The sequence below is a fragment of the Loxodonta africana genome, chromosome 24 (assembly GCF_030014295.1).
Source record: "Loxodonta africana isolate mLoxAfr1 chromosome 24, mLoxAfr1.hap2, whole genome shotgun sequence".
NCBI classification, from domain to species: Eukaryota; Metazoa; Chordata; class Mammalia; order Proboscidea; family Elephantidae; genus Loxodonta; species Loxodonta africana.
In genome coordinates this window covers 50,658,999-50,682,012 of record NC_087365.1, presented here as the reverse complement: position 1 = coordinate 50,682,012, position 23,014 = coordinate 50,658,999, and the positions used below count along the sequence as shown (strand labels likewise).

The window sequence follows — 23,014 nt, the reverse complement described above, 5'->3', positions numbered from 1 at the left end:
AGAACAGCTTATCAAGATACTCTTTCAGCACTGATTACTTTAAAACCAAACAGTCCCAACATGATATTTCAAAAAGGCAACAGATTCGCATAAACGCTGCATCAGGTAAAGATTTCTGTAAAGGTGTTTTACAAATCCTAGAAAGTGAATGGTGGCGAGGGTGCAGTCTGAACCACAGCCAAGAGAGAGAAGCAGGTACTTAATCCTTGGCCTCCTTGCGAAACACGTACATTTAAAATGGGGGAATTTAAAAATCCCACCCAAATGCATCGTTATAGAAGCAAGAGAACAACTGCCCATGTTAGTTTCAGCTTCCAACTGTGAATTCTACGTTAAGGTTATATTCAGGAATGAGGAAATGTTACCCAATGTTTGCCAATCAGACTAGGACTAGATGGAAATAGGCTTGTCCATAATATTACTAATCCCATTCAGGCTTTATTTTATAAATGTTCTTTGGAGGGGCCCAGGGGAAATAAAAGCTCTGCTCTGCCTTCAGGAAACTGAGGATTCTGCCATAGGATAGATGCCTTATTTACCTGAGTCAGGTAGGAAGCTCTTTGTGCTTATTTAGCAACTTAGCCTTCCAGATAAGCGGGTCATCCATGGTTTCAGGTGTATTTTTCCTTCTAGGAAAAATGTGTGTTCAGCAAAGAATATGTTTGGGACTCCAAAAAAAACACTGAGGTTTTAATAAAGTTCCCCGAGGGCATGACCGTATTTTGTTTTCATGCCTTTGAGCTGATTTTCATAGTTGGTGGTCTTAAAAATTTGCACATCTATGGACATGCTTTATTGATGACAAGCCACTGTATTTAGGGCATTTTGCTCCTCAAAGGAAAAAAAAAATCAGTGTAATCTTTGCAAAAAGGCAGGTGGCATGAGCTTTCCATGTGGGTCATCAGAAGACCCCTCTGCAGGGTGGTGTGTGTGGTTTGTGTATATTAAATCCCGCCTTAATAACATATTCTTACTATAACATTTAAAACGCTTGGCAACCAACAAAGGCCCCATTGGAGAGGGTGGGGTGGATCTATTTAGTGCTAAAGAGGAGAGGCTTTGGATTCCATTCATTTAGCTACCCAGGCTCTGAGCCTTCTTTGGTTCTTTTCATATTGCAATTGCTCTCCCATGAATGATTTTTCTGCCTTCCCCTGCAGACCCCCTTCCCGGCTCTGCTTTGACTTCACTTGGTCCTTGAAAAGGTCCTAAGGAGAATTGGCAGATGGCTTGAGCATTAAAAACTTGTCTGCCTTTGTTGGGCTTCTTTTGTGGCCCATGGTCCCCATTGCCATGACAATGCGACAGTAGAGGAAAACAGAATATTAACCCAGGCGCTAGCCCTGCAATTTGTTTTGAAAGCCCAACAAAGCACAGCCGAAACTGTCAGCTTGGAAAGGGATGGAGGTGAGTGGAGTCATTTGATACCCCTTGGGGGGAAGGGCCGAGGGACAAGCCCAAACTGGCAGATTTCAGAGAAAGGAAGAAAGAGGGGAACGTTACGTAATAATATTTCACGGCATGAAGCCTTTCACTAACCTCTTCGTTGAGTAAGTTCAAAAGCAAAATGAAACAAATTGTATATGTATATGCACGCGTGCGTGTGTGTGTGTTTACATGCATAGCCCTGTAGAACTCTTCTTTTTATCACACGAATTCCTTAAATGTATTTTCACCCATATTTTTAGAATTCAAAAATACTTAGAAGCGAGAATATCAAGTCCTCGATCACTAGATTATATGCCATGATATCTGCTTACATTCTAAGGCATTTCCTGTTTAATCATAGCAGTACTCCTGCTAATAGAATTCAGAGGATGTATTTGTTTGGAAACAATTTCTAACTAGTAAAAAGTTACAAAAAATCATACAGAGAACTCCTGTATACCCTATACCCAGATTCATCAGTTGTTAACGGTTTGCCACACCTTATGTGTGTGTGTGTGTATTTGTCCTAAACCATTAAATTGCAGACATCACTCCCTTGTACCCCTAAATACTTCAGTGTGTGACTCCTAAGAATAGACATTCCTCTTATACAACTCAGTATAATTATCAAAATGAGGAAATGTAAATTTGATACAATACTGTTAATCTAATCTACAGTCCTTATTCAAATTTTGCCAGTTGTCTGTGTAATGTCCTTTATAGCATTTTTTTTTTCCTGGTCCAAGAAGTAACCCAGGATTGACAGTTAAATTTATTGTCCTGTCACTTTAGCCTTTAACGTGGCACAGCTTTGGGATCTTCTTTGTTAGGACATTGACGTTTTTGAATCCGAACAGGCTGGTTTCAGGCCATTTACTTTGTCGCATGTCCCTTGATTTGCATCTGTCTGATGTTTCCTCAAGAGTAGGTTCACCACAGGAATCTTTTTAGCGGCCATTAGTATAGTTTGAAGAATGTCAATGCCACCGATTCATATTGGGACGCTGCCCAAGTTTTAGAGGTTTTAAATTAACCAAATTGAAAAACCTTCAAACTTACTTTAAGAAAAAAAAAAAATTGATTTCAAACGGCTGAACTAAAAAGCCCTGATAATAAAGAACTCACAATTGAGAGGGAAAATGGACGCCTTTTTTTTTTTTTCTTAAATAACTGTTTCTAACCTTTTAGATGATCTTACTTTGTTCGAGATGTGTCTGAAACAGCATGCCAGTTGGATTAGTTGTTAATGCAAATGTCATGGCTTAATAAGAGGCATTTGAAGTATTTTAATAATAAAATTAGCTACTCGCATGGAAATGGCCATTTATTCATTCTTTTAAGAAATGTTTGAGAGTCCATTGCTGGCTAAGTCTATGATAGACTTCTGGATTACAGAGGTAAACATGAAGGGCCAGGCCTCAAGACGTTCATAGTCCAGTGATGTATTCAAACATGCAAACAGGTGATTTAATTATATAGATGTAACTAATAGCTATACTTCAGTGGCTTGAGTGTGGTAGCCCTCATAAGAGTGTCCCCTTTCTTAATGATTGTGTTCCTGGTTGGTTCTAAGCCCAGCTCCTGGTGGTCAAGAGTAGGGGTTCTGAGCGTGTACTCTCCCTGGGTTCTGTTGTCCCGCGTCCACCTGATCACTTAACCCTCTCAGTAAACTGGGGCAACTTTATCGGAAGTTGTGAACAATTTCATTCTATTTGGATCAAAAATGATGTGTCGACGGAAGCAGCAGTCAAGAGATCAGATGACATATTGCGTCAGGCAGATCTGCTGCAAAAGAGCTCTTTAAAGTTTTAAAAAGCAAAGTTGTCACTTTGATGACTTGGGTGCATGTGACCCACAGCACAGTCTTTTCAGGTGCCTCATATGCATGAGAAAGTTGGATAATGAAAAAAGAAGACAGAAGAAGAATTGATGTGTTTGAAATGTGATGTTGGCAAAGAATAGTGAATACACCATGGGCTGCCAAAAGAACAAATTAGTCTTAGAAGAAATACAACCAGAATGTTCCTTAGAAGAGAGGATGATGAGACTTCAGCTTGCTTACTTTAGACATATCCTTAGGAAAGACCAATTGCTAGAAAAGGACATCATGGTTGGTAAAGTAGAGGACCAGTGAAAATGAAGGAAACTCTAAGTGAGATGGATTGACACAATAGCTGCCGTGGACTCAAACATATCAACAGTCATGAAGATGGCACAGGACTGGGCAACGTTTCATTCTGTCACATGTAAAGTTGCCATGAGTTGGAGCCAATAGGAAGGCAACTAAAAACAGCTCAGCAGATGGTTCTAAGCACATGAGATAAGCCATACGTGGGAAGAACTTAGCACAATGCCTGGGACTCAGTGTTTTCCAGAAAGGCCAGTGCTGATGGCTTAGCAGCAGGCATCCCTTAAGTGTTAGTGGTAGGAGCCAGGGGTGATAGAAGCCTAGCAAACAGCTATCGACGTCTTCTTCCTAGAAGAGGTGACCCTCATCCTAAGTCTTGCAGGAAGGAAGAAAGTAGGATCAGCTACATGATTTGTGAGGTCCAGGGCAAAATGAAAATGCAGGCCCCTTGTTCAAACATTATTAAGAATTTCAAGATGGTGACAGCAGGGCATTAAACCAGATACGGGCCTTTCTGAGCACATGGCCCCATGCGACTGCCCAGTTGCCTGTCTGTGAAGCCTACCTGGGAAAGAGTTCTCCAGAAGGTGCATGAAATTGAGCCTAAGGCACAGGTGGTTAGCTGAGTGTGCAGGGTACAAAACACCCAGATTTTGGCTCCTTCTTGTTCCTCCCCATAACAAGAGCAGCCGTTGGGAGAACAGAAGAAAAGACAACGTAGGCCAGTGAGAAGCTGACTCTGGGAAGGTTGATTTTGCCATTAAAGAATTCACATACAAGGCGTGCTGTGGGAGAAGGTAACATTCGGGCCATTTGAAAAATGCTGCCCAAATTGAAAAGCAGGAGAACAAAAATAAGACTTAGTAATTTACTTAACGTCTACCATAAGCCAGTCAGTTGCTAGACAAGGTCTTGTCAATAATTTTTTAAATAGCTTTTAGAAGTAGCTTGGAGCCCGGGTGGCCCAGTGGCTAAGAGCTTGGCCCCTAACCAAAAGATTGCTAGTTTGAATCCACCAGCTGCTCCTTGGAAACCCTAGGGAGCAGTTCTACCCTGTCCTATATAGTGTTGCTATGAGTTGGAATCAACTCGACGGCAACAGATTTGGTTTGATTTGGAGGTAGCTTTTTTTTTTACAGATGGGGAAACTGAGGCTCAGAAAGTGGAAGCATCCTGTCTGTGATGATGTAGCTAAAGGTTAAAAGTCATGTAGGGACAATGTTTCCAGGTAAATGAGCATCCCTTTACCTTCCTACTTGAAATCCATATTTAAACACGGTCAGAGACTTAAAAAGAGAAGCTCTCAGACCTTTATCAGTTTTTATGGCTTTAATTACAGAGCTGTTTTCCCAAAGGAACAGTGTTCAATGGCACTGGAAATCCCAAAGCTAATAAAGAGGCCACGAAGTAGTAGCAGACCCAGAAAAACTTAGTTTTATTACTCAAAGGACTTGGGTTGGGGCAGGAAAGAATAATTAGTGAATGAAGTATTCCACTTTATGCTTTCCTTCCTCAACCCCCTGGTTTAATTCTGGAGGATCTCCCTTGATTATGAAAGGTAGTGAGAGAAATCGGGTTTGGCATTTTCACAAGGCGAATTCTGTGGGTCTTCAGGCCAGGAATGCCTGGTGGACTAACTTCTTTGGATCAAGGGCTAAATGAAACAAACAGATCATTAGCCCTGAAAGAAAGTGTAAGCATAAGTATAATGTGTGCAATTGCCCATGAGTCTTTGCTGCTGGGGACATCTGGATGGACAGTTAGCCGTAAGTCATAAGCAAAATGGAGGTCATCCTCCCTGTTTTCAGCGTTTTAGACCCAGGTACATGCATATTTGGTGTGAACTGTCTTATTCTCCACCTGACTGCGTGGAAGTATCTTTGCTCTTCCCCAGTTCTTTCCAGATAGTTCAGCACGGCTGCCCCCTTTACCTTCTCACAGCTACAGAATTGCCAGTAACTCCAAGGATCTTACCTCCATGTGAGATTATGTCATTTTTCCTATTTAATTCAATTTAAATTTCCATTTTAATTCATTTTTCCAATTTAATGGTCCACTTTTGACCATGATTTAGGATTGCCATTAATGTGATGAAGTTTTGAGATCTCAGGCTATATACATGCTTTTTGGGGTGGGACTTGTATTTCACTGGAGTTAATCAGGAGAAGGTAGACTAGTGTAGGAAACATGGGTCTGTTAATGGAGAGAGTTGTTTAGCTAATAGGTAATTAAATGGAAACTCTGTCTTCTTAAACACAAGCACCATTTATGTTTTCAAAGTATGAACTCTGTATAGCATGAACAAAGTGAAAACAGTCATGGGAGAACATTAAGACATGCCCCAGGGTTTTTTTTTTTTTTTTACAGAGAATTCAGAGGTAGACTTTGTGATGTTGCTGCAGCAAAACATAAAGGATCTCACATACAGTCCAGTGAGCAGAGAACCCCTCTTCTCAGGTGCCTCTCATGAAGATTCAGAGTGTCAGCATTTTTGAGTCTTATTGATGGATTTTTTATTTAAGACTTACTCTAAGTCTTCAAACAGATTTTGTCCAACACTTTCTCATACATTCTCTGACAGGCACGAAATTGTTACTTCAGATCCACAAGTCTCATTTCTTTTTTTTCGTTCAAATTACTGATTTCACTTTATTACAAATCATATGTGAACTGACCTAATGTTTAATTAAAAAAAAAAAAAGAAAAGAAAACCCTGAAAAAGCTCACATACAAATTGCACTCTTGTCTTTCCCAAAAGGTATTCCTGCCTCCCTGGCCAGGGTGTAGTCGATTTGATCATTGCTGGGCCCTGTAAACAGGGAACAGGGAAGACCATTTATAAATTTATTGTAAAAGCCTCTGTTGGATGTAAACATGATACGTTTAAACTTCAACGGTCTTTTTTAAAGCTCCCCCTCTTTAAACAAAAGCCCTGAAAGTGGCAGCGGTATTTATAATAATACCTTTCAGCCCTTTGCCGGTTTTCAAATAACAGGCTTTTCATAGGTTTTGGGCGGGGGTGGGGTGGGGGAGCGGTGAATGCAGACAACTCTATTTGAATATGAAAATTTCAACTTTAAACCTCTGAACTCCGCTGGGTCCGCAGAGACATTTTAATGTCAACCCCAGGAAATGTACACAGGCTGCAGAATTTACAACTCATCACTGTGACAGGAAGATTAGAGAGTAATACATTAACCAGGGTTAGCACATGGAGATTGTCGTTAGAGATCCATAAAAGCAGCCAGTGTCCTGCGTGCACAATGAAAAATAGAAGTTTAGCTGGAGGTGTTCAGGATCAAAAAATAGGCCCACCCATACTCGTGCCCCAGAATTTATTAAAAAAAAAAACAACAACTTTTTTTTTTTTTTTTTGCTGGCTGTTCTACAGTTTGACTGAATTGTCGTTTACTTGCTTGGACTCAAGGGAAACATCTGGTTTCTCCCCGCAGTGTAGACAGGCTGCCCTTATTCTGAAGCTGTCACCCATGCAAAGGCAGGGTTCAGGCTCAATAGGTTTGCTTATGAAAGGCTTGGAGCCCATCGCTACAGAAATAAACAGCTTTGGTAATTGGAAGTTTGTTCCCTGTTATAAACTCCGAGGCGATTTGGGTGAAGTGGTGAAAGCCGAAAGGGATAAATTTATTCCCTAGAAGTTATTTAATGATTTAGGATGTGGCTGGCAAAGGGGTTTCCACTTAACCTCTGCAAAAGTTTCTTCCCCAACTCCTGCAGTGTCTTTGCAAATGCATGTAAAAATCCCCAACTCCTGCAGTGTCTTTGCAAATGCATGTAAAAATCCCAGAGCCTAAGTTTGGAGATTGGGTGTTAGGATCCAAATGAGAGGAGAGGTCCTGGGGAAAAACTTACGACTTCTGCAACTTGAGTCTTGGGGCAGGGCCAAGTTTTCTGGGCACTTTATAAAGGAGGTTACGGGGGCTTTCATTTCCATTTGGGAACAGCTGTGTAATTTGCTGGGACAAGTGCAAAATGAAATGGCGGGGCCCCTCGTTCCAAAATCAGTGAGAATTTTAGGTGATGACGACAGAGCATGAAAGCAAGGCCAGTGTGACTGCGTAGATTGCTCACCCATAAAGCTGCCCCGACTTCCATCCTAAGGAACCCCAGTGGCGCAACGGTGAAGCATTCGGCTGCTAACCAAAGTGTCCGAGGTTCAAACCCACCAGCAGCTCTGTGGGAAGAAAGACCTGGCGATCTGCTTCTGTAAAGATTACAGCCTAGGAAACCCTGTGGGGCGGTTGTACTTTGTCACAAAGGGTCGCTATGAGTCAGGATCGACTTGGAGGCACCTAACAACAACACTTGTATCTTGGGGCCCTGTGGGGGAAGAGAGAGGAACAAAATCAGGAGTGCTTCGGAAGTATGCTTGCCAACTTGAATGGAGTGTTGTGAGAGTCTATTTTCTGTCCAATCAGATGGCCCTCGGAGAGTCCCTGTTCTCTTCTGAGATAGGGAATTGTAAAAGTGCCGGCTTTTTTCTCCTGCTTCTTTGTTAGAAGTCCAGGAGTTCTGCCAGAGTGCTTCTCTAACTTGCTCTTCCTTTTTTTTTTTTTGCGAGAATGTTTGCAAAAGCTCCAGAACAACGTTTAATGTGTTTTGGGCCCTTTCCACAATCTTAAAAGGTTTTTTCATTCTGTGAGTTAATCCCTGATACAATCTGCTCAGCTAGTCCACCATTCTAACTTGGGTTCCCTTTTTCTCTCCCTGTTTCTTCCTTCCTGGTGCCCCCCGCCGCCGACTTGGGTGCTGTTGTTGTTGTTGTTGGGTGCTGTTGAGTCATTTCTGACTCACAGCGACCCCATGTGACAGAGTCATACTGCCTCATAGGGTTTTCTAGGCTGTAATCTTTACAGACTCATCCAACTCATGGCGACTCTATAGGACAGAGTAGAACTGCACGTAATCCGAGAAGATGAACTATGTGAAGAAGAATGGGGCATCAGGATTGGAGGAAGACTCATTGACAACCTGCATTGTGTAGATGACACAGCCTTGCTTGCTGAAAGTGAAGAGGAGTTGAAGCATTTACTGATGAGAATCGAAGACCACAGCCTTCAGTATGGATTGCACCTTGACATAAAACAAAAATTGTCACAGCAATAAGCAACATCGTGATAAACAGTGAAAAGACCAAAGTTGTCAAGGATTTCGTTTTACTTGGATCCATAATCAACACCTGTGGAAGCAGCAGTTAAGAAATTAAACAATTGGGCAAATCTGCTGCAAAAGATCTCTTTAAAGTGTTAAAAAGTAAAGATGTCACTGTAAGGACTAAGGCGCACCTGACCCAAGCCATGGTGTTTTCAGTCACCTCATATGCATGTGAAAGCTGGACAATGAATAAGGAAGACCCAAGAAGAATTGACGCCTTCGAATGATGGTGTTGGTGAAGACTGCTGAATATACCACAGACTGCCAAAAGACGAAACAAATCTGTGTTGGAAGAAGTACAGCCAGAAAGCTCCTTAGAAGCAAGGATGCCAAAACTTCGTCTAATTTCCTTTGGACATGTTATCAGGAGGGACCAGTCCCCGGAGAAGGGCCTCGTGCTTGGTAAATTGGAGGGTCAGCTTTTGCCTTCTCAACATTCATCACATGTCCAATTCATTGACATTAGTTATGTTTATCGTGTTGTCCAGCCATTATCATTATCCATTTCCAGATTTTCCTATCACCCTTAACAGAAGCTCAGTGTCCCTGAAGTGGCGAGTCCCCCTTTCCCCTCCCTCCTGCCCACCCCTGGTAACCACCAGTGAACTTTGCTCTCTGAATGCTTTCCTATCCTAGATACTTCGTAGAAGTGGAATCATACAACATGACCTTTTCTGTCTGACTTATTTGACTCAGCATAGTGTTTCCAAGGTTCATCCATGTTGTAGCATGTGCCAGAGCTCTGTTTCTCTATACAACTCTGTGATATTGCATTGTATGTGTGCTTCACATTTCGTTTATCCATTAATGATGGCCGTTTCAGCTCATTCTACCTTATGGCTATTGTGATTAGTACCGCAGTGAACATTGGTGTTTCGAACATTTCTGTTTCAAATTGCGTATTTTTGATCACCAAAAAATGGCAACCTGGGGCGAGAAGTTCAAATTTATGGCTTGCACTGTGCGTCTGTCAGTAGTAGAGCTGGGGAGTCTGAGGGTCTGACTTTGTGGAAGCTAAGAGTCATCCTTCAAGTGCTAATGAGTGAAGCCGTGGCTGGAATACAGGTGACGACATGACACTGTGGCTAGGCGGCTCTCCTGAGTTGGCAGTAGTGGCCTGTGGCTGATGGACAGTCAGGTACACAAGAGTATTTGTAGGAAGAATCGGCCTGCCGAGGTCACTTAGGAGCTGCTGTCCAAACCCAGAGGATGAAAGGGTTTTTTGTTGAAGTAGAACAGATAGTCAGAGAGAGGCAAAGTTCAAATTAACTGATCATAAATCAGGACTCAGCTGTGGAAGGGAAAAATCTGGGCCTGGTCAGTTATAAAATGGTAACTCATTTAAATTTATTTAGTGTAGTTTCTTTTCTTGTTAGACAAGCACCTTATTCTTATTGTAAAATTAAAAAAAAAAAGTGAAGTTAGAAAGAATGTGTCAGACAAATCCCCCATCTCCCCAGATAGAATCACTGTTAACCCGTTTACTCTATTTCTCCTGACTTTGTCCTCAGTCTCCTTAACATGCACACACACACAGTTATTATTTAATGAGAATTAAAACATAAGATACGCTGTTCTTTGAGTTAGGTTTTCGGAGAAAACTTGTAACGAGGTCTTGAAAATCTGAACACAAGCGTGGTAGCTTGGGTCAGGCCACTGCATAAATTTTAGTAATAAAACCAAAGACAATGTGTAAATTTATGTTTGGGAAAGTTGGGACAAGCTCAGGTGAAGGAAAAGTTTATTGACACCAAGGGCCATGTTGAATTTATGATCTTCCTCTGAATAAACTCACCAGAGAGAACAGTGTATCTGTGTGTATTTTTTCTGTCGACCCCTAGCGGAGCAAGAGGAATTGCTTGGGCTGTAAAGTTGAACATTAGACCCTCTCTTTACTCCCTGTTTTGGGTGGTTTACTCATTTCTGGAGCCCTGGTGGCACAGTGGTTAAGAGCTTAGCTGCCAATCGTTCGTCAGTTTGAATCCACCAGCTGTTCCTTGGAAACCCTATGGGGCAACTCTGCCCTATCCCATAGGGTTGCTATGCGTTAGAATCGCCTTAGTGGCAAAGAGTTTGGTTTGGTTTGGTTTGGTTTTGGGTGGTGCGAACAATTAACATGCTCACCTGTTAACTGCAAGGTTGGAGGTTCGAGTCCACCCAGGAACACCTCAGAAGAAAAGCCTGGCAATCTACTTCCAAAAAACCAGCTATTGAAAACCCTACAGAGCACGGTTCTACTCTGACACACACGGGGCCACCATGTGTCAGAGTTGACTCAATGACAACTGGTACTGGTGTTTTTGAGGCTGAATGGAAGGAATCTCCATTGGTTCCGATTTAGAGAAGCTTCTAAAGCACCATTTGGACAATCTTACTTGAGGACAGACATCTGAATGGCCTGAGTTATTTTAGTGCCTTACAAATGAGGATCCCTCATTTAACTTCTGGAGCAGTCTTGCAGCAGGTGAACCTTTTCTGTGAGAGGTAGGAGCTGATGGTGGTGTTGGGGGCACACATACTTCTGGGTGTGCTGTATTGATGTTACAGGTGAGTGGACACTATAAAGACAAGCCAAATTGAACTGAATTAAAACACTGATGCATCTTGGACCTGTTTCTTTTCAGGGACAGTGAAGGTGAAGAGTTCCAACATTCAAGTTGGAGATCTTATCATTGTCGAAAAGGTGAGTTGAGTCTTGCGACTCCTAGTGGATTTGCCCATTGTACTGTCTTTGCCACCCTAGGGAATCATCCTAACGTGCAGTTTGTGTATCTGATAGACTAACTGAATGCATGCTCTTGCGAATTCTATCCACCAGCTTTGCCTGTGGAGAAAAATCTATTTCCCATGAGATGCACACACAAAAGTTTTTTTCAGGGTTTGTGTGTGCTGATGAGCCAGAAACCCTGCTTACAAACACAAGTACAAATTTTGATTTTTCTCTTGGATGTATTTATTATTGTTTAGAATCTATTTTTTGGTACGTATCATAAAACCTTCCCCAGAAATCAGCTTGCTATGTGTGCGCTGAAAAATATTTATCTAATTTACCTTTTGAGAAATTATTGCTTGAATTCAACGACTTAAATATTGTGCTCTTCCACCATTTTATGGGGAGCAGGCATTAAGTATCATACGACAACAGTGAAAAGGCCAAAAAAATACCTTTTTTTCCCCCCCAAATAGTGGCGTTAATGTCTTTGTTACTTGAACAAGTACTTATCTCTGTTTATGACAGTGTGTAGTCGGAAGGTACTGGATTTAAGGGGTGGCCCTGGAGAGCCTGGGAATAATATTTAATTAGAAAAGGATTATGTCTTAACTTGTTTCTGCAGGAAGTGAACTATGCTCCTTAAAAGGGTTAAATCCTAGAATTCAAAGTTGATCTGCAGTAAAGTGAAACTTTTTCTGGGTGGCAGCTCAGAGGAACCACACACACCCCTTTATGTTATATTCTTTCCTGTTTGTAATTAAACGGGGCTGCTGTTGGTGCCCTCCCCCCCTTTTTTTCTTTTTTTGAGAATGGCTTTTGTTGCTTCTTACTACTTTACTTCCTTGTGAAAATCCCACGAGAAGTCAAACATCAAGCAGGAAAATTGGTAGAAGCAGAAAGCATGAGTATAGAGAGAATACGTATATCTTTAGTGTCTGCGGGCAACTGGGAAGAAAGCCAGCTCAAGTAGCAGGGTTTAGACCGGGCGTCCTCTGGTTGGAATCGCGGGAGGGGATGGTTGGATTCCGCAGAATACTAGGAGCTCTCTTTCCGAGACAAGATTTCAATAGAGGATTAGTAAAGTAACCGCAGATTGCAAGATTTCTCAGATTCAAACTGAAATAAATTCCCAAATCTGTCTTTGACAAAGACAAGAAACTTAAAAGACGCTGTCGGGCTTGGTAGCTCCCCTCCCTGTTGAGGGAAGCGGGAGGTGGGGTCGGGGGAGCCGAGACCCACACATGGGCCTTCACAGTGATGGTCTTTCTTTTCATAACACAGAACCAGCGGGTCCCTGCTGACATGATCTTTCTGAGGACATCAGAAAAAAACGGTAAACATCTGGCATCAATTTTGAAAATAACCATTAACCTTTCAGTGGTAATTTGGCAAAATAATCATTTGAAAATGTAGATATAATTTTGAAGTAGATATAATTTTGGAGCCATGGGGGCGAATCATGAGTTGTCTTTTAAAAAAATGTTTCTGGTCCCCACAGGTCAATAGATTTCGGTCATTAAAAAGATGCCCTTAGTTGAAGCCTTGCTGAGTCACAGCTGGTGAAATAACACACAGTGGCTGTGTTTTCACTCTGTGGGCTGTGTCATCTCAGCTTTAGGACTCAGCGGGATGAAGAAGGGTGTCTGGCCAATGTATGTGAGCAGGAATCCTCGCTCTTGTTGGGGAAATACTGAGAGAGGTGCTGTGAGGAGATTGAGGGGTAGAGAAACTGGGCAGAGGGTAGGCTGCTTTTTCTGTCCTTAGCTTGTGAGTACTGGGGTCATGTGAACGTGCACCCGTCAATTTATTTGGGGCCCTGGTGGCACAGCGGTTAAAAGCTACGGCTGCTAACCAAAAGGTTGGCAGTTTAAATCCACCAGCCGCTCCTTGGAAATCCTATGGGGCAGTTCTACTGTGTTGTATAGGGTCACTGTGAGTCAGAATCGACTCAACGGTAATGGGTTTGGTTTTGGGTTTTTTTATAGCTCCTGTTTGCTTGCGTGAACCTCTCACGTCTCTATAAAACCTATCCTCACTATAGTGATTTTTTGGTGTGGCTGCCACCCTGGCCTGCCCACCCACCAAAAACCAAAACCAGTTGCCATGGAGTTGACTCCAGTGCATGGCGACCCTGTGTGTGCCAGTGTAGAACTGTGCTCTACAGGATTTTCGGTGGCTGAATTTTCAGGAGTAGTTTGCCAGACCTTTCTTCTGAGGAATCTCTGGGTAGACTCGAACCTCCAACCTTTGGGTTCGCAGCAGAGTGCGTTTACCTTTTGCACCAGCCAGGGACTTTGCTGATCCTACCAGCTGACTCAAAATCTCTTTTTTTTTTTTTGGTTACTTAAGCGATTCTGAGGAAACAAGGCCGTTTTCTCTTGCCTGTAAGGCACAAGCAGAGCTCTTTGAACCTCTGAGAAAACTTTCATTATATTCCTTTGACATTGCTGCGGCCCATTTTATTATGAATTGGGTAAAAGTACAAACGAAGTTTTCTGTTCACAGTGTATTAAATAATCATGAGAGGAGACAGAAGATACTGGATTAAAACAGACTTTAAAAACAAAACACAGCTTTGTCCTCAAATTGGTTATTGTGTGCTATTCAATGAAAATGGAGCATTTGGTTTTAGGGCCCCTGAAATGTTCTCTCTTTCTTAAAAAAAAAAAAAAAAATTATAATTTGAAGTGTTCTCCTTAGAAGTCCTAGTCACGGCTCCAGGAAATTTAATACATGTTCTCTCTGATGAAGGCATGTACCCTTATGTCCCGCTGAAGTGTACGTCTGTGAAATGTGTGCACCTACCGCAGAGGTTAGACGCTCACCTGGGCCTTTCCCCCAGTCAGCACTGCCCTGAGCAGTTTGCATGGATCAGCTTTTCAATTCTCACAGCCACCTGTGAGCAAGCACTGCTTTCATCTTTGTTTTTTGCAAATGAGGAAACGGAGGCTCAGAGAGAATAAGGAACTACTTGAGGACTTGCAGCTAGTAAGAAGGAGAGCCAGGACTTGAACCCATGTGCTCTGGTTCCTGTGAAGGTGCTTGGAAGCCCTGCCTTGGGTGGCCTTGGATGGTGGTTACGGTGATGGTTCATGTCCCTGGCCCTTGCCATGTGACAGTCACCATGTGGAGTGTTTCCCGTTCTCTGTCCCACCGAGTCCTTAAAATAAGCATGAGGAGTCTGCATTTTCCTCCATTCTACAGATGAGGACACACTGAGGCTTAGTGAGTGGTGGAGCGAGGATTTGAACCCAGGTCCTTCTGATCCCAAAACTTATGGAGGAAGTAGGGAATATGGTGTTTATTTGCCCTTCTGGCCAATAGGCGTTAATTGGCTGTTTTTACCAGGGGACCAGAGCAGGAACTGCCAATGGCACATTTGTGACCCAGGGAAAGATTGCTAAATTGCAGAGGAATAGACAGTGCCCTGCTTCCTTCCACAGGGTCTTGCTTCTTGCGGACGGATCAGCTGGACGGGGAGACAGACTGGAAGCTCCGACTCCCTGTGGCCTGCACGCAGAGGCTGCCCACTGCTGCGGTGAGTGGCCTTCCATGCAGAGGCTCTCAAACGCAGAGGCCACTGGGGGCCAGATGTTAAACGTGCAGTAAGATTGGTGGGGACATGTGAGATTCTGGAGAGCTTCGAGTGCTTGTTGGTTCCAGCTGATTGTGGTCATGCCAGATGCAGCCCTTCATGCCAGGGCTTAAGCTTTTTGAGGAAAGCTCAGAATCAAAAGAATGCTGCCAGAGGTACCTAGCAAAAATTAAAAGGTAAGCCTGAACATGCCATCCCTCTCCTGAAAGCGTGCAAAGCCTTCCCATCTTGTTGTTGTTAGTTATTGCTGAGTACTGTCTTAGTTATCTAGTTCTGCTGTAATGGAAACACCGCAAGAGGGTGGCTTTAACAAACAGAAATTTATTTTCTCACAGTTTAGGAGGCCAGAAGTCTGAATTCAGGACTCTGGCTCTAGGGGAAGGCTTTCTCTTTCTTTTGGCTTAGAGGAAGGTCTTTGTCTCTTCTGAGCTTCTGCTTCTGAGCAATCTCATGTAGCTCGGCTTGTTTCTTCTCCTATCTCTGCTTGCTCACTTGCATTTAATCTCTTTTATATCTCAAAAGAGATTGACTCGACAACTGCCTACATTAATCCTGCCTCATTAACATAACAAAGATGGCCCATTCCCAAATGGAATTATAACCACAGGCATAGAGGTTAGGATTTACAACACATATTTTTGGGGTACAGTACAATCCATAACAAGTAGATTCCAACTCGTGAAGACCCCATGTATGCAGAGTAGAACTGTGCTCTATAGGACTTTCAGTGGCTGTGACCTTTCAGAAGTAGATTGCCAGGTCCTTCCACTGAGGCATCTCTGGGTGGGTTCAAACTGCCAGCCTTTTGGTGAGTAGTTGAGTGCTTACCCATTTGTGCCTGTTGTCTTTAAGCCCCACATAACTTATCTCTCTGCTAACTCTCAGACCCCAGCTTCTGCCCTTCCCCTCTCTGTCCACCAGCCCCAGCCACACCGGCTTCCCAGCCAAGCACACTTCTATGTCTTTTTTCTCTATGCGGAGCGGGCTGGGTGTCTCTGTCACTTACTTAGGTGCACAAGGCACCTTCTCTGAGGGGCTTCTCCTGACGACACTTGCTGCATTCCCACTCCTCACTTCAGGGCTGTGTTCTGGAGAGCAGGGCTCTGCCTGTCTGGTCATGGCGGTATACCTAGTGTGCAGAACAGGCCACAGGCCCTGTCCAAGGGGGTGCCTTTACTAGATGGAACCAACAAGTGCCCAAAGCTCTCCAGGACCCCACGCTTTCCCGCCAGCTCTGCTTCATTCATGCCACTATTTGTAGAGTGAGTGAGCCCAAGGATAAGTTTAAAGACAAGCAACATGGCTTGTATGTGACCTGTGGGCAGCTCTTTTCTATCATCTGTGTGAAACAAAATCCTAAAGTATATTTTAAACACCTAGAGACTTGCACGCTACAGTGGAGGTCAGAAAAGATGAACTGGAGCACATAAGGTCTTCCTGTGTTGTGGCCGTACTGATTGATGCTACTGCTTGCTGTGTTCCGTGGGAAGAACTGGCCAGGAGAAAGTTCCATGTCTTGGGAGAACTAATATCTCAATAAACATGGCCACCATACTAATTATTTTTCATGGTCAATAAAAAGTAAGATAACACCATGGTTACTGTTAATATTTAAACCAGGAATTCTAAACCAGTGAGTTCCTGACTGTGGTACCGGAGCCCCCTGGGAATCCTTAGAAGGCCCCACTGTGCCTGTGAGACGCCACTAACCTAATGAGGGTAGTTCTGACTCTTTCCAGGGGAGGTATTGTACTTCCTGTTAAGATTTCGCCAAAGAAAGGGTTCTGTTCCTCAAGGAGATGTGAAGAACTGTTCTGGAGGCAGCCCAGAGCAACCTGGATAAGAAGAGACCTGCATATTCTGCAGCTCACATTTGCATGTCTTTGTCTTGTCTTTGAACGTGTTGGCACAATTTAGTGAACACTGCCTTTGTCCCCCTGTCTGATTCGACCTGGGCTGGGGCTCGGAGATGGGTAAGACACAGCCGCCTGTCTTGTCACAGAGCTCTCAGCCTCAGTGGGCCTAAAGGGACCTGACAGGGGAGCAGCATTTAAACAAAATTTTAGATGAGAGGAATTATGCTAACAGATTACGAATATATCCTTGTTTAAAAAAGTCAAATTGTGTGTGCAGAAAGCTAGGAAGGCAAATGCAAGAACCCTTGCTGTATAGCCTCTGCCCCAAATCTTCTCTTCTTCCCGGAAGTGGCTTGTAACATTCAGTACTGGTCTTTCCAGTACACTTGCTTACAACTATTCAAATACAGATATGCATGTGGGTGGTGGCTTTACATAAATGGGGTCATACTGTATGTATTTATTATTCTGCTACTTCTTTTCCCCCTTCACTTAGTGTGCCTCTGGACTTTTTTCTTGTTGGCATGTGGAGGCCACTGTGTGAGCACGCACGCATACGGTGTTGCGTAGGTCATGTTATAGAGAGCACAGGCCCTGCCTGCGGGGGTGGCTGGGAGCCTCCACTCAACTCCGGACTGTTGTGGCCAAGCAGTATGGTTGGCCTGAGCTTGCCAGACCACCTGATTGTTTTCAAAGGAGAACCCAGAAATCCAGATTTTCCACGTGAAGTCTTTCTGATTTTAAGCGTGGTCGGTTAATAAAGACGTAAAGCATGCCCTCATTTTTCTTTGTGGCTGCTAACGTCTCCATTCTTTGTCCTTCAGTATTTGTGGGCGATCCTCTGTTTATCTAGTATTTTACAGCTTGTAGTCTTGATTATGGATCCTTGGTGGCACAGTGGTTAAGAGCTATGACAAGCTATGGCTGCTAACCGAAAGGTTGACAGTTTGAATCCAGCAGCCACTCCTTGGAAACCCTACGGGGCAGTTCTACTCTGTCCTGTAGGGTCACTAATCTTGATTATGAGGAGCCCTGGTGGCACAGTGGTTAACAACTCTGCTGCTAACTGGAAGGTTAGCAATTCAAACCCACCAGCTGCTGTTCGGGAGAAAGATGGGGCAGTCTTATTCCAGTAGGGCCTTAGAAACCCGATGGGGCAGCTATACTCAGTCCTGTAGAGTTGCTATGAGTCAGAATTGACTCAACGGCAGTAGGTTTGTTTTTTGATTTAATCTTGATTATAAAGGAAGATTTTTCTAGTAAAAGAATTCTGTCTTCCCTTTTCCTATAAATGACCCCTTCCTCCCTTTGAGAGGTCAAGTGAAGGTAGTGTAAAAAGAAACTTTTAAAAAAAAATTTTTATTGTGCTTTAAGTGAAAGTTTATGAATCGAGTCAGTGTCTCATACAAAAATTCATATACACCTTGCTATGTACTCCTAACTGCTCTCCCCCTAATGAGACAGCATATTCCTTCCCTCCATTCTCTATTTTGGTGTCCATTCAGGTAGCTTCTGACCCCCTCTGCCCTCTCATCTCCCCTCCAGGCCGGAGATGCCAACATGGTCTCATGTGTCTACTTGATCCAAGAAGCTTACTCTTCACCAGTATCATTTTCTACCCCATAGTCCGGTCCAATCCCTGTCTGAAGAGTTGGCTTTGGGAATGGTTCCTGTCATGGGCTAACAGAAGGTCTGGGGACCATGACCTCCAGGGTCCTTCTATTCTCAGTCAGACCTTAAAGTCTGGTCTTTTTATGAGAATTTGGGGTCTGCATCCCATTGCTCTCTTGCTCCCTCAGGGGCTCTTTGTTGTGTTCCCTGTCAGGGCAGTCATCGGTTGTAGCCAGGTACCATCTAGTTCTTCTGGTCTCAGGCTGATGTAGTCTCTGGTTTATGTGGCCCTTTCTGTCTCTTGGGGTCATGATTATCTTGTGTCTTTGGTGTTCTTCATTCTCCTTTGCCCCAGGTGGGTTGAGACCCATTGATGCATCGTAGATGGCCGCTTGCTAGTGTTTAAGACCCCAGAAGCCATTCTCCAAAGTGGGATGCAGAAAAAAAAGAAACTTCTTCATGTCAGAGCTGAGAAACCCCAGAATAGGCTACTGGCAGAAGCTGTAGTTTTTAAATAGGAAACTGCTTTTAGCACAAATGGCTTTCCTTCAGGGCCCAGGGCTCTCCAGCTGCAGTAGTCATAGGCACATCTGGGCATGCCCATCAGGATTAGCGGTGCTGGTTTTGAAGGGATTTTGTTAAAATGAAAAGAAGAAAGAGGAATTTAGGAGAGGAAGATAGAAGAAACAGCAAATAAATAGGTGCAAGGGAGAGTGCTAGAGTAAAGGAGAAGATCAGCGAAACGAGGGAAGCCCTCAGTGAGACGGACTGACAACAGTAGCTGCAACAAGGGACTCAAATATCCCAGCGACCGTGAAGATGGAGCAGGACCGGGCAGCGTTTCATTCTGTTATACGTAAAGTCGCCATGAGTGGGAGCCGACTCGATAGCAACTGAGAAAATAACAAGGGCAAAGTGGGGTATGGTGGTCCCCTAGTTGTGCACATGTCCTGCCATTGGTATTGATGATGATGGTGACCACTGGCTGCCTCCTACCACATGGCAGGCATGGAGCCTAGCCCCCTACAGTGACTCACTTAGCTCTCACTGCTTCCCTACAGTGTGGGTGTTGGATCATGACCATTTCACAGGTCAGGAGACTGAGGCTAGAAGGGTTTACTGTCTCTCCAAACTCATGTGGCTGGTGTGTGGAGGAGCCGCATTTACTCTTGGCTGTGTTTGTACAAAGCCTCATCCTTGGCAGCAGGCGTTTGTACTCCAAGTACCCATACTCGCAATAGGAAGCCACCAAGCCCTCACATCAAAGGATCTGCTCCTTAGGTGGCAAAGTCATTAAGGAACATCAGCGTAAAATAAATTCCCTATCATTGTGCCTTGTGTGTGTGTGTAAGACATAATGTTTTTAGCCTGGCTTTTAACCTGCTGGGTGATCCAGCCCCTCCCTGCCATCTCCTGTCAGGAACCATCTGTGCTTCTCCGGTCCCTGGACCTGTGGTTTTCTGCCTCTGGACTTTGCACATTCATGTTGCCATTCACCTGGCACTCTCTGCCTCCTCCTGGGCCTCATCCTCTTCCTCCCCCTCCTGCACATCCCTTTCCTGCCCCCCAGCCCCCCTCCTGTTCTTTTTTCTTTGTTCCGGAAGTAACCACTTCTTCACTGTCTTATACCAATGAACATATTCTGCTTTTTTTTCTGGTGAATGTAATATGTATTACCCAATTTGTTCTATAGCACTTTTATTAATTTTTTTTTTACTCTGGTAAATATGTAGGTTAACAAAACATTTGCTGTTTGAACATTCCGCGCCCGTATCATTTAGTGACACTGTAGTCATCCTGTTGTACAACCATCAGCATTATCCGTTTCCAACTTTTCCATCACCCTGAACAGAAGCTCAGTGTCTCCTAGGCAGTTAGTCCCCTACCCACCTCTCTCCCGCCCCATATTGTGCTTTGAAATGTACTTTTGCGAAGACGTGTGAAGACGCGTGATTCCGTCCTCGTCCTCACTGTCTTAGCTGTCTGAGAGCGGCTGCTTGTTTGCTGTGTCATGTCTCTGCCCTTTCCAGGGCTTCTGGCAGAGCAGGTGCTCTGTAACCTCTTGTCGGAGGAGCTTGCTTTCTGTTGGCACGAACGAGTCTTGTAAACCAGAGTTTAGCAGAGGAGGTCTGCCTGTTTGGGGAATAATATCCTCCGCCCCTCAACAAGTTTGGAAAATGCTGTGTGAACGGCCAACAATGTCTTTACTACTGGGCATCTCATCATGTCTTGTGACACTGTGTGTTTTGACTCCTAAATGTCTTTAATAGTAGACTTTCCTCCAGCCCCATAATTTCAAGAGTCCCTTTGCCCTGTTTGGAAGGACAGTTGCTGTTGAAGAAATAGTGAGCCCCCTGAGGGGTTTCGTCGTAAACTGGCTTTGTTTTAACTCTAAAACGTTACCTTTGTTGAACAGGATCTGCTTCAGATTCGGTCGTATGTGTATGCAGAGGAGCCAAATATCGACATTCACAACTTTGTGGGAACTTTTACCAGAGTGAGTATGCTCATCTTAATGTAGAATCCTGCCTCAGAGTGTGTGTCAGTGGCAGGGGCCACCGAGAGCTGTCGACAGTCCTTGGTAACTTTACGCCAGGTGGGGGTCAGATTCCTTCAAGAAGGCCCCACCCTGAAGGCTGGTGTATTGTTTCTCAGGGAGGTGGACACGCTGGGCATTTCTTCCAGCTTCGGATCAGCTGTCATGACCCAATAGCCCAGAGCCAGGTGTGGTTATAATCAGTGTAACTCTGGCGTCTGAAAACGGTTTCTTTCTGTCTCCTTCAGGCCCTCATCCTCTTATCTGTACAAGTCCTGTTGCTATTGTCATAATGTTTACTTATTTATTTTATTGTGCTAAAAAATATACATGATAAAACGTCTGCCAATTCGGCAGTTTTCACACGTACAATTCAGTGATGTTGATCGTGTTCGTTTTGGGAACCATCACCACGACCCTTTTCCACGTTATCCCACCACCGTGAATGGAAGCCCAGTGCTCCCTAGACAGTGACTCTCCTTTTTCCCTTCCCTCCCAGCCCTGGTAACCACTAGTGAACTTTGGTCTCTCTCTATTCGCCTGTTTCATGTGAGTAACAATATATGTCCTTTAGTGACTGACTTGTTTCACTCAGCACAGTGTTTTCAGGGGTCATCTGTGTTGTAGAGCGTGTTACCATTACTGGAATTTTTAACCCCCCTCAGGATTTTCAGAATGGAAATTAAAGTTGAATTTAAATCTTTTTAGGACTATGGCACAATTAGTTTATAGAGCCCAAATGAAATTGTTGGTGTTTCTTTCTTTTTTTTTTTTTAAATAATATTTGATTGCGTTTTCGGTGAAAGTTTACACAGCAAGTTAGGTTCCCATTTAACAGTTTTTTTTTTTTTTACACGTATTGTTCAGAGACGTTGGTTACATTTTTCACAGTGTTTTAATATTCTTGTTAATTCCCTTCTGGATGTTTCACTTCCAGTAATCTGGTTTCCCTGTCCCCTTACCCTTGGGGACTTTAGAGTAATTGTTGACATTTTGTGGTGGTTCTTTTTCTATAAGCCGTAAGCCTGGCCAGCAAAGGGCCCTCCACAATTTCTTTGCTTCTGCACTTTAGTTCATGCCCCATAAAGCGTTTCTTCAGTGTTCAAGGGCTGCGCTCCTTAAATCCCGAACTAGCTTTTACAAGTATTTCTGTGGGAGATGAAAACTCCAAGGAAAATAGCACATGAGCCTCGTTCTTTCTCTCCTGGTAAAGCTGTAGGTTTCCAAACAGGACTCCCTAGTTTAATCAGGCGAAAACCAAAAAAAAAAAAAAAAAAACCAACAAACATTATGGCGAACCCATACGTTTCAGAGTAGAACGGTCCTCGTGGGGATTTCGTGGCTGTGGCCTTTGGAAGCAGATCGGCAGGCCTTTCTTCCAAGGCACCTCTGGGTGGGCTCCAACCTTCAACCTTTTGGTTAGTAGCCCAGCACATAACCATTCGCACCACCCAGGGACTCCTTCGTCAGGGGAATCCCTTCTCTTTCTGCCTCGAAAAGAACATGCTAAAAACAGCCCATGGCTTCTCTCACAACCTTGGCAGGTAAACACTTGTCTGTTTGGCCTTTTTAGGAAGACAGCGACCCTTCTATCAGCGAGAGCTTGAGCATCGAGAACACGCTCTGGGCGGGCACCGTCATCGCGTCAGGTAAGGGCGCCCTTCTTGAGGGGTGTGTTAACAATTTTGAGAAGGAAAGAAAACCCTCTCGTAATTAGTATAATCATCTGTCAGTTGGGAAAATTAGTTGCTGGTCAAATGGTGTTTTCCATTTGTCCCGGCATCTCCTGGGAGTCAAACTGACAGCTAATTGCCCCTCGGACTCTTAGAGATGTCTGGAAGAGAAGCTGCTGTGGCCTTTGGACGTGGCTGTAGCGTCCACTTGGGGAATAGCCCTTAATTGCCACTCCAGATGGACATTCTAATCTGTACCAGAAATCGGGTCAGCCTGGATGTTCTGGCCAGAAATTGTGTCC

At 43.9% G+C, this 23,014-nt stretch overlaps 1 protein-coding gene across 3 annotated transcripts in view; it reads left to right on the top strand.

Moving 5' to 3' along the window:
• The window catches only part of ATP9A (ATPase phospholipid transporting 9A (putative)), a 148,638-nt gene that overhangs the window by 44,305 nt on the left and 81,319 nt on the right, over positions 1–23,014 (top strand). For all 3 annotated transcript variants that reach the window (XM_064276221.1, XM_064276222.1, XM_064276223.1), the window contains exons 5-9: positions 11,353–11,411; positions 12,723–12,774; positions 14,885–14,979; positions 20,920–21,000; positions 22,613–22,688. In XM_064276221.1, coding sequence (XP_064132291.1) covers positions 11,353–11,411; positions 12,723–12,774; positions 14,885–14,979; positions 20,920–21,000; positions 22,613–22,688 — 363 coding nt within the window. The remainder of the gene's footprint in view (positions 1–11,352; positions 11,412–12,722; positions 12,775–14,884; positions 14,980–20,919; positions 21,001–22,612; positions 22,689–23,014) is intronic.